A 16,408-nucleotide genomic window follows, 5' to 3' on the forward strand; every position below is an offset into this window, starting at 1 on the left:
ATGACAAGACAGCTCACGTGGCCCACAGGAGAGGAGGAGCATGACAAGACAGCTCTGTGTGGCCCACAGGCGAGGAGGAGCATGAGACAGCTCAGGTGGCCCACAGGCGAGGAGGAGACTCAGGTGGCCCACAGGCGAGAGGAGCATGACACATGGCCCACAGGCGAGGAGGAGCATGACAAGACACACGTGGCCCAGGTGACAAGAACGCGGCACACAGGTGAGGAGGAGCATGACAAGACAGGACGTGGCCCACAGGCGAGGAGGAGCATGACAAGACAGCTCACGTGGCCCACAGGTGAGGAGGAGCATGACACAAGGGACAGCATGACAAGACAGCCACGTGGCCCACAGGTGAGGAGGAGCATGACAAGACATCTCACGCACACACAGGTGAGGAGGAGCATGACAAGACAGCTCAGGTGGCCCACAGGCGAGGAGGAGCATGACAAGACAGCTCACGTGGCCCACAGGTGAGGAGGGCATGACAAGACATCTCACGCGGCACACAGGTGAGGAGGAGCATGACAAGACAGCTCACGTGGCCCACAGGTGAGGAGGAGCATGACAAGACATCTCACGCGGCACACAGGTGAGGAGCATGACAAGACAGCTCACGTGGCCCACAGGTGAGGAGGAGCATGACAAGACATCTCACGCGGCACACAGGTGAGGAGGAGCATGACAAGACAGCTCAGGTGGCCCACAGGCGAGGAGGAGCATGACAAGACAGCTCACGGCCCACAGGTGAGGAGGAGCATGACAAGACATCTCACGTGGCCCACAGGTGAGGAGGAGCATGACAAGACATCTCACGCGGCACAGGTGAGGAGAGCATGACCCAGTGGGTGGAGGAGCATGACACACAGGCGTGAGGAGGAGCATGACAAGACAGCTCACGTGGCCCACAGGCGAGGAGGAGCATGACAAGACAGCTCACGTGGCCCACAGGTGAGGAGGAGCATGACAAGACAGCTCACGTGGCCCACAGGTGAGGAGGAGCATGACAAGACAGCCTGCCCACAGGTGAGGAGGAGCATGACAAGACATCTCACGCGGCACACAGGTGAGGAGGAGCATGACAAGACAGCCATGGGCCCACAGGCGAGGAGGAGCATGACAAGACAACCACGTGGCCACAGGCGAGGAGGAGCATGACAAGACAGCTACGTTGCCCTACAGGCGAGGAGCATGACAAGACAGCTCACGTTGCCCACAGGCGAGGAGGAGCATGACAAGACAGCTCACGTGGCCCACAGGTGAGGAGGAGCATGACAAGACAGCTCACGTGGCCCACAGGCGAGGAGGAGCATGACAAGACAGCTCACGTGGCCTACAGGCGAGGAGGAGCATGACAAGACAGCTCACGTGGCCACAGGTGAGGAGGAGCATGACAAGACAGCTACGTGGCCCACAGGCGAGGAGGAGCATGACAAGACAGCTCACGTGGGCCACAGGCGAGGAGGAGCATGACAAGACAGCTCACGGGCCCACAGGCGAGGAGGAGCATGACAAGACAGCTCACGTGGCGAGGAGGAGACAAGACAGCTCAGGCGCATGACAAGACAACGTGGCCCACAGGCGAGGAGGAGCATGACAAGACAGCTCACGCGGCCCACAGGTGAGGTGGAGCATGACAAGACAGCTCACGTGGCCCACAGGCGAGGAGGAGCATGACAAGACAGCTCACGTGGCCCACAGGTGAGGAGGAGCATGACAAGACAGCTCACGTGGCCCACAGGCGAGGAGGAGCATGACAAGACAGCTCACGCGGCCCACAGGTGAGGTGGAGCATGACAAGACAGCTCACGCGGCCCACAGGCGAGGAGGAGCATGACAGCTGGCAATACTGCAGGAATGGCGACTGTTCATCTTGTCATTTTTGGGCGAGGAGCCAGGAGGGGGTCGAGGCCTGGTCCGTGCAGTAGCTGTGGCTCACCATGGCTCGGGTAGTCCACGGGGAGTTGGATCTGGAAGAGAATCGTAAAATGAACCAATAAGGAGCCAATATGTTTTAGGGATTATTTAAGTTTCCTAGTTAACAACATCATTAAAACACCTGAGTAATTACGTCAGGGTAGTTCATGTAGTGATTAATTAATGCCAGTGTTTTTAGATATAATGTTAGAGCACTTTATTTACTAGCCCTGACCATCTAGCCCTGACCATCAAACTATGTACAGTCGGGGAAAAAACCGAAGTTCCCGACTGTTCCAAACGACTTAAGAAAAAACTAACGAAAATTCTGAAGTTTAGGAAGTTTTTAATGCAAATTTAATTACTTTTCAACAGTAAATACAATAAAAAAGAGCAACAAATTACGAAATATTAAGTCACTTCAAAACCAGAGACTTGCTAATCATCATAAGAACAAGAGCTAATCTGTTTGGAAATCTGTCGTGCCCAGCTGTTCGAAGGCCGATTTTGTCGACTGTACACAAGACGTAAATAATGCTTCAACTTGGCCTCCTCCTTGGTAACTCTTTATTGAACTAAATCCTAATATACGGTTAACAGTTCACACAATACTACAGAGGCACGAATATTTATACATTAGCATTGAAAAATACTTTAATAACACCAGGTTATATATATACGTTAAACACTTAATAGTCAAACAATATTCCTCTAAAAAAACAAACCGATGAAACGATCCTTTACAAAATCAAGAATGAAACAAGCAGTAAGGGGTCACCCGGGGTAATTTGTCGTCTTAAATATATATATACTGTATAACATATCCTCAGTTGCCCACAGAATAAACCACAGATTTCACAATTAAAAAAACTAATCTTTCTTGGTTTCGGAATAACTAAGGAAACTAAGGACCATTTGTTCTCGTCTTGCTTAACAACAGTCCCACCTCACGTCATCCCGGCCACTAATAACGCTTCCCTCTACTAGCCGACTATGGAGTAATTTTACTGTACTACGTGTAATTTACGGCCTTGAAACATTAACTTCACCAGAATTATTATATTTTTATGTACATTATTATTATATTTTGTTTGTAATGGAGGGTTGCAGACTCCTGAGATACTTGAAACTTGTCCTGGTATTTATTAACCGTCCACGAACCCGGTCCAGAAGCCTTAATTGTGATGCTCTATGGTGACGTGTACAGTCGGCAATTAATGCAGTAGTTTGTTTATTACTTAAACTTATAACGAACTATTATCATGACCTAACAGCAAGATAAACTAAGTACACTTAATATATGACGATCCTTTCACACCTATGAGTTAGGAGTGGAACTTACCGATCAGCAAGGAGCTCCCGTCAGTAGGGAGTATCCTGTAGCAACAACATTGTCAGCCAGCAGTAACCAATAACGCCAAAAGCAATCAGCCAACAGAAGAACGAGGCAGAGTAGCGTGTGTCAGTCGTCACCAGCCAGGAGCAGTACACAGACTGCAGCAGACGACGTGTGTCAGGTACAGCACCGCCTCTCTCCCAAGTTCACTGTGAAACGTCGGAACTTGTAAATGAGGCTTCGACTCCCCATCCTGAACCATCAACCATCCAAATCCCAGTTGCCTAACGAAGATATTAACACTATTACTGAACCACTAACGTGAAAATAACCTTAAACTATATTAATAAACCAATTGACTTTATAAAATTGAATTACTTACAATTTCACTTAAAATTACCGCGAGAATTGATTAACTGTTCGAGGCCAGATTCAGGGTTTCGAATCTCTGTTGTTTTGGTGACGTCATCAAGTGGGCGGGGTTTATAAACGAGGTTGTTTGGACTATCAAATGGTCGTTGTATTTGTAAATATTATACTGTATAAGACAAAAGACATAAATAATAATACAAATATTATAAATTTGAAAAGAATAAACTTGTGGACACATACACACTCACCTGCACATGCTTCGTCATCGTCATCATCATCATCATTAAGCGACGGCAGATAATGGGTTGGGAGGTGAGGGAGGCGTCTCGGGTCACCCTCCAAAATATGTCAGTCCTCGAGTTGTATAATATTAACTCTTATGTATACGAATAATTATAATAAATTATATGGGATGGGGGACATGTTGTGGCAACTTTTATTTGTGAATAATTGATTCTAGAGGACAGTAGTGAGGGGCTTGGTGGGGAGGTGGGAGAGGCGTGTTTTACGGGGAGGTGGGAGAGGCGTGTTTTACGGGGAGGTGGGAGAGGTGTGTTTTACGGGGAGGTGGGAGAGGCGTGTTTTACGGGGAGGTGGGAGAGGCGTGTTTTACAGGAGGTGGGAGGGTGTGTTTTACAGGGGGAGGTGGGAGGCGTGTTTTACGGGAGGTGGGAGGTGTGTGTTTTAGAGGTGGGAGAGAGCGTGTTTGCAGGGGAGGTGGGAGGCGTGTTTTACAGGGAGGTGGGAGAGGCGGTGTTTTACAGGGGAGGTGGGAGGCGTGTTTGGGGAGGTGGAGAGGCGTGTTCTACAGGGAGGTGAAGGCGTGTTTTACTGGGAGGTGGAAGGCGTGTTTTACGAGGGAGGTGGAGGGCGTGTTTGCAGGAGGTGGGAGGTGGGAGGTGGGAGCGTGTTTACAGGGGAGGTGGGAGAGGCGTGTTTTACAGGGGAGGTGGGAGGGCGTGTTTTACGGGAGGTGGGAGAGGCGTGTTTTACAGGGGAGGTGGGAGGCGTGTTTACAGGAGGTGGGAGGGGCGTGTTTTACTGGGAGGTGGGAGAGGCGTGTTTTACTGGGAGGTGGGAGAGGCGTGTTTTACTGGGAGGTGGGAGAGGCGTGTTTTTGTCAGGTGTGATAATTTACACTAAATACACCGTGTTAAGAATCTACTTCCTCTAAGGAATATCTTCGTATCAACTGACCAACTGATATAACTTTACTCTATATTTAGTGTTTTGTTAACACTTGAGTATGTATCGTTGTGTGGTTCTTTCTTGCTCAAGTCAAACACGTACAAGACATAGTGTCTGCCATTTACCTTAAGAGTTAGGTACAGTACATAACAGAGAGTCCGTACATGCCCAGTATTTACCAACAATGCGTAGCATAGATGTGACGGACTGCCCAAGTGGCGAAGAGGATAAAATAAAAGGCGTCGAGTTTACTTCAGGAAACAACAGTAGGCCGAGTCTTGAATGAGTCCACACTCTGTGCCGTTACAACGATCTATCGTAAATTGTTCCAATAATTCACAACTATCACTCCTTAAAAGCTTTACCTAAAAATGTTCTGAATTTGTGGCCTTTTCAACCTTAAGTTGTGACCACTAGTGGGGCGGGCTTCCGCCAGCTCCAGGAATAATTTTCTTTGTCATCCAACACGAGTTGCTCTCTGGATGTGTATTAAAACAACCTTAGTGGTGAAACTCATGATATAAACATTATTATTAAGGTTCATTTGTTTAAAATACCATTTTAAAGTTTTTCTTCGCGTGTATATAATCTTGAAAAGACATTGAAAACACCGCGTAGCATATACTGTACAATAGTTGAGTTTACCAGTAAAAACGTTCGTTTTCTTTATTATTAATAAAAGAAAACTTTGAGGGCTAACTTAAGTAATATTTCTGTACTTAACTTTACACTAACTCCATAACGCATGGATATATTTATCAAAGTTAAAAAACAAAACAGGATAACGCTTATATTCACGAAGAAACAATAACTTTATAATGAAAGATATAAATAAAAATGAATTTTATCATTTGAAGTTGAAGTAAATAAAAATAATCTGATCTATCTACGTGAATGAGTTTAAATGATGGACTCAAATAACGCAATTAAATGCCATTGTAAACAGAGTAGTATTTGTAGTATATAAAGGCCATTGTAAACAGAGTAGTATTTGTAGTATATAAAGGCCATTGTAAACAGAGTAGTATTTGTAGTATATAAAGGCCATTGTAAACAGAGTAGTATTTGTAGTATATAAAGGCCATTGTAAACAGAGTAGTATTTGTAGTATATAAATGCCCTTTAAGACACAGTAGTAGGTTGTTAAACGCCGGTGTCTTATGAATGACATTAAACACCGGAGTTGCCTCACAAATATTGATATTCCACTTATTTTTGTAGTGGATATAAACACATTATTTTCCCGCCATTTTATTAATATTTTACGGGGCGTGAATATCTCCCGAAGGAACCAAACAGACAAGCAGACCAACCGCTGAGTATCATCACTTGGCGCGGCACCAGGCGGGGAATAATAATCAACAAAGAGTCAAATGAGTGAGCTCTGTTGTCAATATTCCTCTTCCGTTTATGATTTAGGTCAAGGGAAGAGGCTAGTGGTAGACGGAGATCAGGAAGAGTTTATTATGAGTCGGCTGGGAGTCTGGCAAATATTAACACTGGTCTGGAAGCTGACCTTGTGGCTTCGTCAGTGAGATGGTCCGGCCCAAGTACACACTCTTCTCTCTGCCCGGTGTAGGAAACGTCAACCACTCTAGATAGGCTAAACTCTAGAGTGCACGGTTCCTGATGGTGAAATGCACTATTCTAGAGTGTGTTTTAACCATTAGGTATCGTGCACTCTAGAGCTTCTTAGCCATTCTAGAGTGGTTGACGTCTGTTACACCAGCCCTTGAGAACACGTTTGGTATAGACGAACAATAACTATTTTATGAAGACCGATCATTACCCATCAAGTGTATGGTAACAAGTACAGGGGATCCAGTAGCTTCAACACACCCTGGGCCACGGTAGCCTAAATGAAAGGAGGATCAAATAACGCTTTAAAAAAAATGGTTCTACGAAACAAATGACTTCACACGACTACTTCAAAGGGAGTTCGATAGCACCTGAGAATTGTTCGAGTGATTATACCTTACCTGGCCAGAATATTTATACCGAGAGAGACAGAGAGAGAGAGAGAGAGAGAGAGAGAGAGAGAGAGAGAGAGAGGTGTTTACAGTACCCTACTATTACTGTCGCTGATAAGGGATAAAATGCTGAGATTTGGGGGGTGAGAATAATGCCAGCTTTACACGGCTCGTCTCTACCACCTGACTGATAAGAAAAGCTTGAGGACTATTATGGAATCTAAGCTTACATCATGGTTGATATTAAGAGACTAAGCTTACATGATACGTATATAGAGGTTGATATTAAGAGACTAAGCTTACATGATAATACTCCATTTGCTTGATATTAAGAGACTAAGCTTACATGATACGTATATAGATAGACAGACAATAAAGGATCTACAGTATTCTAAGCTTAATATGGTAAAGCTGTAACCACATAGGATTCTTCTGGTTATGGAAAAGTTTGAATTTACATAATAGTCGGTAAATTACTAAGGAAGAGGTCCCATTCTTTAACAGTGTGTGTGTGTAACTTGTGTAAGAGGAAGTACAGTACTGTGGCCTTATGGGAGTATTGCCTCACTGGGAATACTGATGAACGAAGTGAAATGAAAACTAGAATAAAAACCAATAGAGAGAAAAAAACGAAATAATCTGAATGGAAATACGAATAGAATGAAAATTAGAATAATAATAGAGAAAAAAAACGAAAAAAAAAAGTCCTGAACTAGTGAAAAATATCCACCTATCTAAAACAGTGGTCGAAATAGAAGTTACTGAATCAATTAACAAATAAATATCTCTATAAAATCATTGGTAACAAGATATTCAAAGGTACATGATTCTACCATCTTAAAAAAGTTAAGGAATTAGACATAAGAGACTATATATATATTACTCAACAACTACTGCTGCTATAAACTAAACACACCCAGATATCTGTATACCTGTGTAGTAATAACCTTTTTCATGAGGTAAAGACGCAAAGGGAAGCTTAAATTTCTCCCTAGACGTTTTACCAAAGATGTATAACTCTATGTATATGTAAATGTGTATCTTTACCTGGATAATACATAGTCAATACCCCCCCCTCCCCCCTCCCTCCCTCCCTCCCTCCCACCGTTAATTGGTAGGCCAGTAGAAGGTTTGCCCTCCCAATGCGTGTGTGGCTCTTCCTATGACGTCGATCACGCCATGGTGTGCAAGAAGGGGGGCTTCATATGCATGAGGCATGACGAAGTAAGGGACCTCACAGCAAATATGTTGAAGGAAATCTGCAAGGGTGTCATGGTAGAACCGACCCTCCTTCCTTTGGACGGTGAGATCTTCCAACATAGGACTTTAAACACATCTAACGAAGCCCGTGTTGACGTCAGTGCTCGAGGATTCTGGACGCGGGGACAGCGAGCTTTCTTCGACATCAGGATATTTGATCCCATGGCCGCATGTCACCGTAACCTAGCTCTCGATGCTGCACACAGGAGGAACGAGAACGACAAGAGAAGGGCATATGGGGAGAGAATTCAAAACGTTGATCAAGGCAGCTTCACTCCTTTAGTGTTCACAACTTCTGGTGGGATGGGCCCAAGTGCAAGATGTTTCTACGCCAGACTCGCGGAGGTGATCCCCGAACAGAAGCAGCAGCCCAGAAGTTACGTTACATCCTGGATGAGATGTCGACTGTCTTTCTCTCTCCTTCGGTCGGCTTTGCTCTGCCTCAGGGGAACGAGAGCTTCTGCCCTAATGCCGACAACTGCTGCAGATATTGACTATGAGGCTACAGTCACTGAATGCCACATAGATCTGCGGCTCAACTAATTCAACACAGATAGGATAGCTTCTTATGTATTAGGATATTTAATATTAAGGTAATAAAATGGTGGCGAAGGTATGGCTATTGGGGGAGGCTGGAGGCCACGTTAAAAAAAAGTCGTAGTAGTAGTAGTAGTAGTAGTACTAAGTGTAATAGTACTCACAATAATTTCAACAGTAGTAGTAATAGAGTCACGTCAAGTCAAGTTAAGTCAAAACACACTCAATGATTATACACCTCACTATACCTACCTATCCCTTACCTAAGTCTGTGGTTACTTGAGAAACTTACCTTCGCTATAGATCAAAACTAATCGACTCTAGCAAATTGCATACCTTTGGCGGGTGTATGCAAATGAGATAGGTCTTGCTGCATACACGCCCGTTGGTCATGGTAACTAAGGTGTTTCATTCTCTGGTGGGGGGGGGGGGAGATTGCCTTCGTCTTCCCTATTTGTAAATGACTCCCGTGAATAAGTGTAGTAGGTCTTCCCATTGGCTTCTTCCTCTCTATATTCATTACCTTTGCGTGTTTGGTTGTTTGGGTAGGGTAGGGTAGGGTAGGATAGGATAGGGTTATCTCAAAAGATAATCATTAGGTGTTTAATTATGTTATAACGTAATATTGCACAAATATTATATAGGTCTTACCCTACCCTACCCTACCCTACCCTACCCTACCCTAATCCAAGTTAACATCACCAACTCTTTCTACCTTTCCAGCAGATGATTGACTTCGTTACACCTGGGGGCCGCTCTTGACCTCACCTGTACTACGGGAGCACCTTAACCTCGACAGACTCCCGCCACTGAGACTTTCGCCACTGTCAGCAAGGTCAGGGTAGAGTACAACAACACTATATAACTCAGACAGCCCTTAAACTACCATACACTACCTCCCTTAACACCGAAAAGTAAGTACCTCTTCCTCTTCTACTTCTTCTTCGCCTTCTTCTTCGCCTTCTTCTTCGCCTTCTTCTTCGTTTGATCTGTCTAATTTGTAGAGTACAGTTCCCCCTCTGAAGTTCTTCCATCTCTCCTTCTGTACCACGAACCCCGGGATTCAGATTCGTGAACCCGAAGCATTTATGGACAGAATAATACATCGGTGTTTTGTTTTATATATTATTCTTTCATTCTTTACCGTAAAATACATCACTTTATTCTTATTCTTAGTTTTATTATTAAATATTACACCAACTTGATCCGGGTTCCAATTTCTTCACGTAATATTCAGTTGTATAAGAAACTTTCACTACCCCATTCTGAATATGGACTTGACACATGTATGATAGGGTATTATTGATCGTGGCTACAAGTGCTGATCTAGAACGGAACTGTTGCTGGCATTGATTACATTCTAAACACGTCAGATGTGCAACTTGGGCTGACAACTGGCCCCTTTGTTTGCTGTTTAACAAAGACCAACAGAGTTCGTTTGCTCCGGTTACTGTGTCAACAAGGCCGCCTTAAAGCTGTGAACATTGAAATTGTTTACCTAGACGTTGTCAATGGTCGTGAAGCCCTTGGGGATTTGGGACGAATTCTAAGGTGTTCATGGCTTAAGATGTAGAGAGATTAAACCTACATCACCGCCTCACATTATGTAGTGTAAAAGAATGGTATTACTATGTGTATAAACTCCTTGAGGTCTGTGTTGAACTAAGGATGTCAACACTCGTATTATAAATGAACTCCAATATGAATGACCCAATGACAGTATTTTTTCTATACACTTTCATCCATCATTCACGTAATAACATGATTCAGAAGACGATAAAAAAATAAATGAAATCAAACAAAGAAATTATATCTAAGAAACTATTCGTTACTACCACGTAAAATAATCATAATACATAAGTAGTCACTCAGCCTACCTCTCCTAACACTACCCAGAAGAAACCCCGTCGTAGCAAATGTACCAAAATCATGTAATTTATTTGTGTTTATGAACTTTCAAAACATAAATATTAGCTTGATATGCAAATTAAACTGACTGAGCTTGGTTCTTATACACACACTAGCTGTACGGATGACGGGAGTTTAGTTAAGTTAGCATGACAAGAGACCCTCAGTTGGTTTCATTCTTTTTAATAATATAATGCTTCTATTTGTGTAAGGTAATGACTATTGAAATTATGTGGGGTTTTTTTTTATTGGATCATTATTAAATAGCTCTTGTAATAATATCAGTTTAACCCTTTGACGATGATGATTTAACCCTTTGAATATGATGATTTAACCCTTTGATGACGATGATTTAACCCTTTGATGACGATGATTTAACCCTTTGATGACGATGATTTAACCCTTTGAATATGATGATTTAACCCTTTGATGACGATGATTTAACCCTTTGATGACGATGATTTAACCCTTTGAGGACGATGATTTAACCCTTTGAGGACGATGATTTAACCCTTTGAGGACGATTATTTAACCCTTTGAGGACGATGATTTAACCCTTTGAGGACAATCATTTAACCCTCCATGACTCAAAGGGTTAAACGAACCATTCCATTTATATTAACGAAGACATGTCTATTGAGGGTTATTATACACAACTGTTTATATAATAATGACTTTTTCTTGCAGACATGAATCGTTTTGTAACCGCTCTGGCTCTGGGTAAAGTATAATTTTATTCATTCCAGTTAATATTTCCCCCAAAACAATATAATAATGTCTATGTATGATAAATATTATATCTTGAAAGTTAATTATAGTCGTGAAGTTGATAAAAATGATGATATATGCATAAATAAATGAATGTGGCGGTGATGTCTCAAGCTGTACTGGTTATCTTTCACTACAGCTCTGGTGGCAGTAGGTACAGGCGGTCAGGTCATACCAGGGTACAACTATGGCGCTCCCGGCAATGGTGACCCACTGCTCGCTGCTGCCTCCAGTGTTGATGACGTACAGGTGGACCCTCTCCAGGTGTGTTGTGGGGGTGGGGAGTGTGTGTGTGTGTGTGTGTGTAAGGAGTTGATAATTAAGCAAAGTGAATTGTTATAACCTTTCAGGTAACATTAGGTCAGTCAGCCATGTTACTCCAGTACTCACACTTATTATCTATAGGTGTTAGCTGAGGCAATCCCCGGCGGCGGCGTCCCTGGTGAAGACTACCCGATCCTGGCCTCTGTACCCGACACCGGCTTCTCCTGCGAGCAACAGGAGTTCCCAGGTTACTTCGCTGACACCGCCGACGAGGCCGGCTGCCAGGTCTTCCACATCTGTCAGTTCGACGGCCGCCAGGACTCCTTCCTGTGTCCCAACGGCACCATCTTCAACCAGCAGTACTTCGTGTGTGACTGGTGGTTCAACGTGGACTGTGCCGCCTCACAACAGTTCTTCGGCCTCAACGCTGAGATCGGCAAAGTGCCTGAAGATAATGAGGCCGCCGCATCTGACCGATCACTCTCCACCAGCTACGGGGCACCACAACAGCAGAGTGTCGCCGCCCCCAACAGGCTGTACAACACACCTGGCCGACTGTGAGCCTCCCCCTACACCCTCCCCCCCCCGCCACCCATACTTATGACGACTCCTAAGACAGACCAATATCTTCAAACCACCAATTAGTATCATAGAACAACCATTTAATACCTTTCACTAAATGCTGTATTTATTTGACTATATATTTATTCGAAATAAATTTATGCAATGAATAACTTCTTTGGACTTCCTTAAAATAGTGGTATGAATGTCGGCCAAAGAGCTACCAGGCGAGTGAGCTCCTCCGGCCGGTATACACTGTACTGCGACCGCGTTACATTTCACTAGTTCACTTTCTGTTGTCAGTCACCAGTGGAGCTTTATACTGGAGCCTTATACTGGAGCTTTATACTGGAGCCTTATACTGGAGCTTTATACTGGAGCCTTATACTGGAGCTTTATACTGGAGCCTTATACTGGAGCTTTATACAGGAACTTTATACAGGAGCTTTATACTGGAGCTTTATACTGGAGCCTTATACTGGAGCCTTATACTGGAGCTTTATACTGGAGCCTTATACTGAAGCTTTATACTGGAGCTTTATACTGGAGCCTTATACTGGAGCTTTATACTGGAGCCTTATACTGGAGCCTTATACTGGAGCTTTATACTGGAGCTTTATACTGGCGCTTTATACTAAGTCATAAGTCTATTGTGGCGAAATTGAAGTGGATATTGTGGTAACACTTCCTGCTCTTCTTCCTCTTCCACATCTTCCTCCTTCACATCACCATCCTTCACCACATCACCATCATTCACCACATCACCATCATTCACCACATCACCATCATTCACCACATCACCATCCTTCACCACATCCCATACACCCACAATGACCCAGGCGTTGACAGCTACAAAATCAAAACAAACTAACCACATCTCATAAAACGTAATAGCAAAAACGCATTAAATTAAACTACCGCTGTAAACAAGTGTTCTTATCGCTATTGGAAAACCTGTATAACTGCAACACGGTAGTCGTAATAAAATCATCAGCTACACGTGGTAATTGCACTCACACCTGGTTTATCTGTGTTTACCTGTACGATGCTAATTATTATATAGACGTTCCCACCTGGTTTACGAGTTACCTGTACGATGTTAATTATTATATAGACGTTCCCTTAATTCTCACCTGGTTTACCTGTGTTTACCTGTACGATGCTAATTATTATATAGACGTTCCCTTAATTCCCACCTGGTTTACCTGTGTTTACCTGTACGATGCTAATTATTATATAGACGTTCCCTTAATTCTCACCTGGTTTACGAGTTACCTGTACGATGTTAATTATTATATAGACGTTCCCTTAATTCTCACCTGGTTTACCTGTGTTTACCTGTACGATGCTAATTATTACATAGACGTTCCCACCACCTGGTTTACCTGTGTTACCTGTACGATGCTAATTATTATATAGATGTTCCCCACCTGGTTTTACGAGAGTTACCTGTGATGTTAATTATTATAGACGTTCCCCACCTGGTTTTACCTGTGATGCTAATTATTATATAGATGTTCCCTTAATTCTCACCTGGTTTACCTGTGTTTACCTGTACGATGCTAATTATTACATAGACGTTTTTTTAATCCCTTTAGCTTAATTTCCTTTTCCTTCACATTACTGCCTATTTTTTCTATCTTCTTTGTGTTTTCTTATACATTCGGTTGTGCTGTACCTTCTCCTCTCTTTTGTTCCTCTCCTGTGTGTGTGTGTCTGTGTGTTTGTCTGACACACACCTCTTACTGTTAATGCAGGTAGACGGCCATTGAGACAGGTACGGAGGCAGACGGGGGTAATCTATTGAGAGAGAGATGTTAACATAAGTCAACGTATAAGACCACCCACACATAACATTACCTTCACAAAACACAAACAAAGGGAACCAAATATAAACTCAACTCATTATAACATTAAATATCCAAACAACAGCTTCTATGTAAACTTTCAGTGTATAATTATCCTTCTTTAGTGATTATTATACATATAAATACGTATTCATAACTGGAGCTTCATAAAGTTAAATAATTTCATTGTGGAGTATAATATTATGGTGTTTATGTCCCGGGTGAAAACAAAAGCATATCACCCCCTGGTACTTATAGTTAAACCGTATCGCATCCTATAGTTAATGTAGTTCAACACTAAATAAACTCTTCGATCCTCAAATACCAGATGAAAACAAAAGTATATCGACTCCTGGTACTTATAGTTAAACCGTATTGTATCCTATAGTCAATGGAGTTCAACCCTCTATCCAAACTCCCCGATCCTCAGCACCCAAATAGAAAACAAAAGCACATCAACCCTTCTCCAGTTACTTATAATCAAACCTGAGCTTAAATGAATCTTCAATAAGCTATAATTGAGCGCTGGTATATAATTACATATAATTACAAACGATTAGCGAGTACGGTTACGGTAGAACGCTCCGCCCACAGAATGAAAAGTGATACGTGGAAATCGATCACAGACTAGAGGCATGAATCGCTTAAAATACGGTACAGCGAACGTATTTAATAGGGGTTTAAGCTCTCATAGACTAAAACATAAGTTCTTTTCCTTGCTTATACGAGTTGACTTAGCCCCAAATCAGACTCCCCCAAAGAAGATAAACGAATTCTAAAAAAAAAGGTGAACTGTTAGCGGAGATTAATTCAAGATTCTTTTCCATTTACAGGGAAGAGGAGAGTCGGGAATGCTAAGTCTATCGGGGAATTTAATACGTGATGGAAATACAAGTGTGGATATTCGAGTTTGTCAGACGGAGAGAGAGAATATTACTAGGTTAAAAATATAGAATAAAAATCTCTATTCCTGTGTGTGTGTGTGTGTGTGTGTGTGTGTGTGTGTGTGTGTGTGAGCCAGGTTGGACAAACACACACACAAGTCCATTTTTGTAGCCTTGTTTACCTCAGTCTGTACACACACAGGTAACTACGACTTTTATGGTAGTGTAGGTAAGTTATGGTAATGCTTGTTATAGTGGTGGTGGTGTGGTAGTGGTGGTTATGGTGGTGGTGGGGGTGGTAGTGGTGTGGTTATGACTAATTGGGGGTGGTAGTAGTGGTGGGGAATTGGTAGTGGTGGTTATGGTGTGGGGGTGAAAGTAGTGAGTGGTTATGGTGAGGTGGGGTGGTAGTGGTGGTTATAGTGGTGGTGGGGTAGTATGGTGGTTATGGTGGTGGGGGTGGTGAGGTGGTGGTTATGGTGGTGGAATTGGTGGTGGTGGTTATAGTGGTGGTGGGAGTTGGTGGTGGTGGTTATGGTGGTGGTGGGGTTGGTAGTGGTGGTTATGGTGGTGGTGGGGTGGTAGTGGTGGTTTATAGTGGTGGTGGAGTTGGTGGTGGTGGTTATAGTGGTGGTGGGGTGGTAGTGGTGGTTATGGTGGTGGGGAATTGGTAGTGGTGGTTATGGTGGTGGTGGTGTGGTAGTGGTGGTTATAGTGGTGGTGGGGGTGGTAGTGGTGGTTATAGTGGTGGTGGAATTGGTAGTGGTGGTTATAGTGGTGGTGGGGGTGGTAGTGGTGGTTGCTATTAATTGGTGGTGGGGGTGGTAGTGGTGGTTATGGTGGTGGGGAATTGGTGGTGGTGGTTATGTGGTGGTGGTGGGGAGTTGGTGGTGGTGGTTATGGTGGTGGTGGGGGTGGTGAGTGGTGGTTATAATTGGTGGTGGAGTTGGTAATTGGTGGTTATGGTGGTGGTGGGGAATTGGTAGTGGTGGACATAGTGGTGGTGGGGAATTGGTAGTGGTGGTTATAGTGGTGGTAGAAATTGGTAGTGGTGGTTGTAATTGGTGGAATTGGTAGTGGTGGTTATGGTGGTGGGGACAGAGTGTGGTTCCTTGTTTTAGTCAGGTGAAATTTGTGTTTTTTGAGCTAAATTATGGATGTTTTTAGTAGGAGGAGGAAGAGGAGTAGTAGGTGGGGGGAGGAGGTGGAGGGGAAGGAGGAGGGGAAGGATAAAGGGAGGAGGTGGAGGATAGGACGAGGAGGGGAAGGAGGAGGTGGGGGGAGGAGGTGGAGGGGAAGGAGGAGGGGAAGGATAAAGGGAGGAGGTGGAGGATAGGACGAGGAGGGGAAGGAGGAGGGGAAGGAGGAGGAGGAGGAAGATAGAAGGAAGTGGAAGAAGAGGAGGAGGTAAAAGTCACATTTAAAACACTTATCAAAACATTCAAGTGAATTGTTAACAAAAAAACTTCTAAAAAAGTTCCATTAACCTAACCTAACCTAACCTAACCAATCACCCCTCAGAACCTCCATACAAAACAAAGAAACATTCGACCTGGCTTAAAATGAATGTTACATAGATATTCTTTTAACATTCAC

The 16,408-nt window shown here is 43.6% G+C and overlaps 1 protein-coding gene across 1 annotated transcript; it reads left to right on the forward strand.

Moving 5' to 3' along the window:
- Positions 1 to 12,251, forward strand: LOC121853233. Its single transcript, XM_042347241.1, has 4 exons — positions 1 to 220; positions 11,176 to 11,208; positions 11,396 to 11,520; positions 11,662 to 12,251. Exons 1-4 carry the CDS (start codon positions 1 to 3, stop codon positions 12,079 to 12,081), a joined length of 798 nt encoding a protein of 265 aa, XP_042203175.1. The 3' UTR covers positions 12,082 to 12,251.
- Positions 12,252 to 16,408: the final 4,157 nt, after the last annotated feature.

This window comes from Homarus americanus, unplaced genomic scaffold (genome assembly GCF_018991925.1).
Source record: "Homarus americanus isolate GMGI-L3 unplaced genomic scaffold, GMGI_Hamer_2.0 scaffold18203, whole genome shotgun sequence".
NCBI lineage: Eukaryota > Metazoa > Arthropoda > Malacostraca > Decapoda > Nephropidae > Homarus > Homarus americanus.

Excerpts from the sequence above, each read along its gene's own strand:
- LOC121853233 (XM_042347241.1), top strand. The coding sequence starts at position 1 with ATGACAAGACAGCTCACGTGGCCCACAGGAGAGGAGGAGCATGACAAG. Across the intron at positions 221-11,175 it reads GACAAGAACGCGGCACACAG|ACATGAATCGTTTTGTAACC; the intron begins GTGAGGAGGAGC and ends TTTTTCTTGCAG. Across the intron at positions 11,209-11,395 it reads TGTAACCGCTCTGGCTCTGG|CTCTGGTGGCAGTAGGTACA; the intron begins GTAAAGTATAAT and ends CTTTCACTACAG.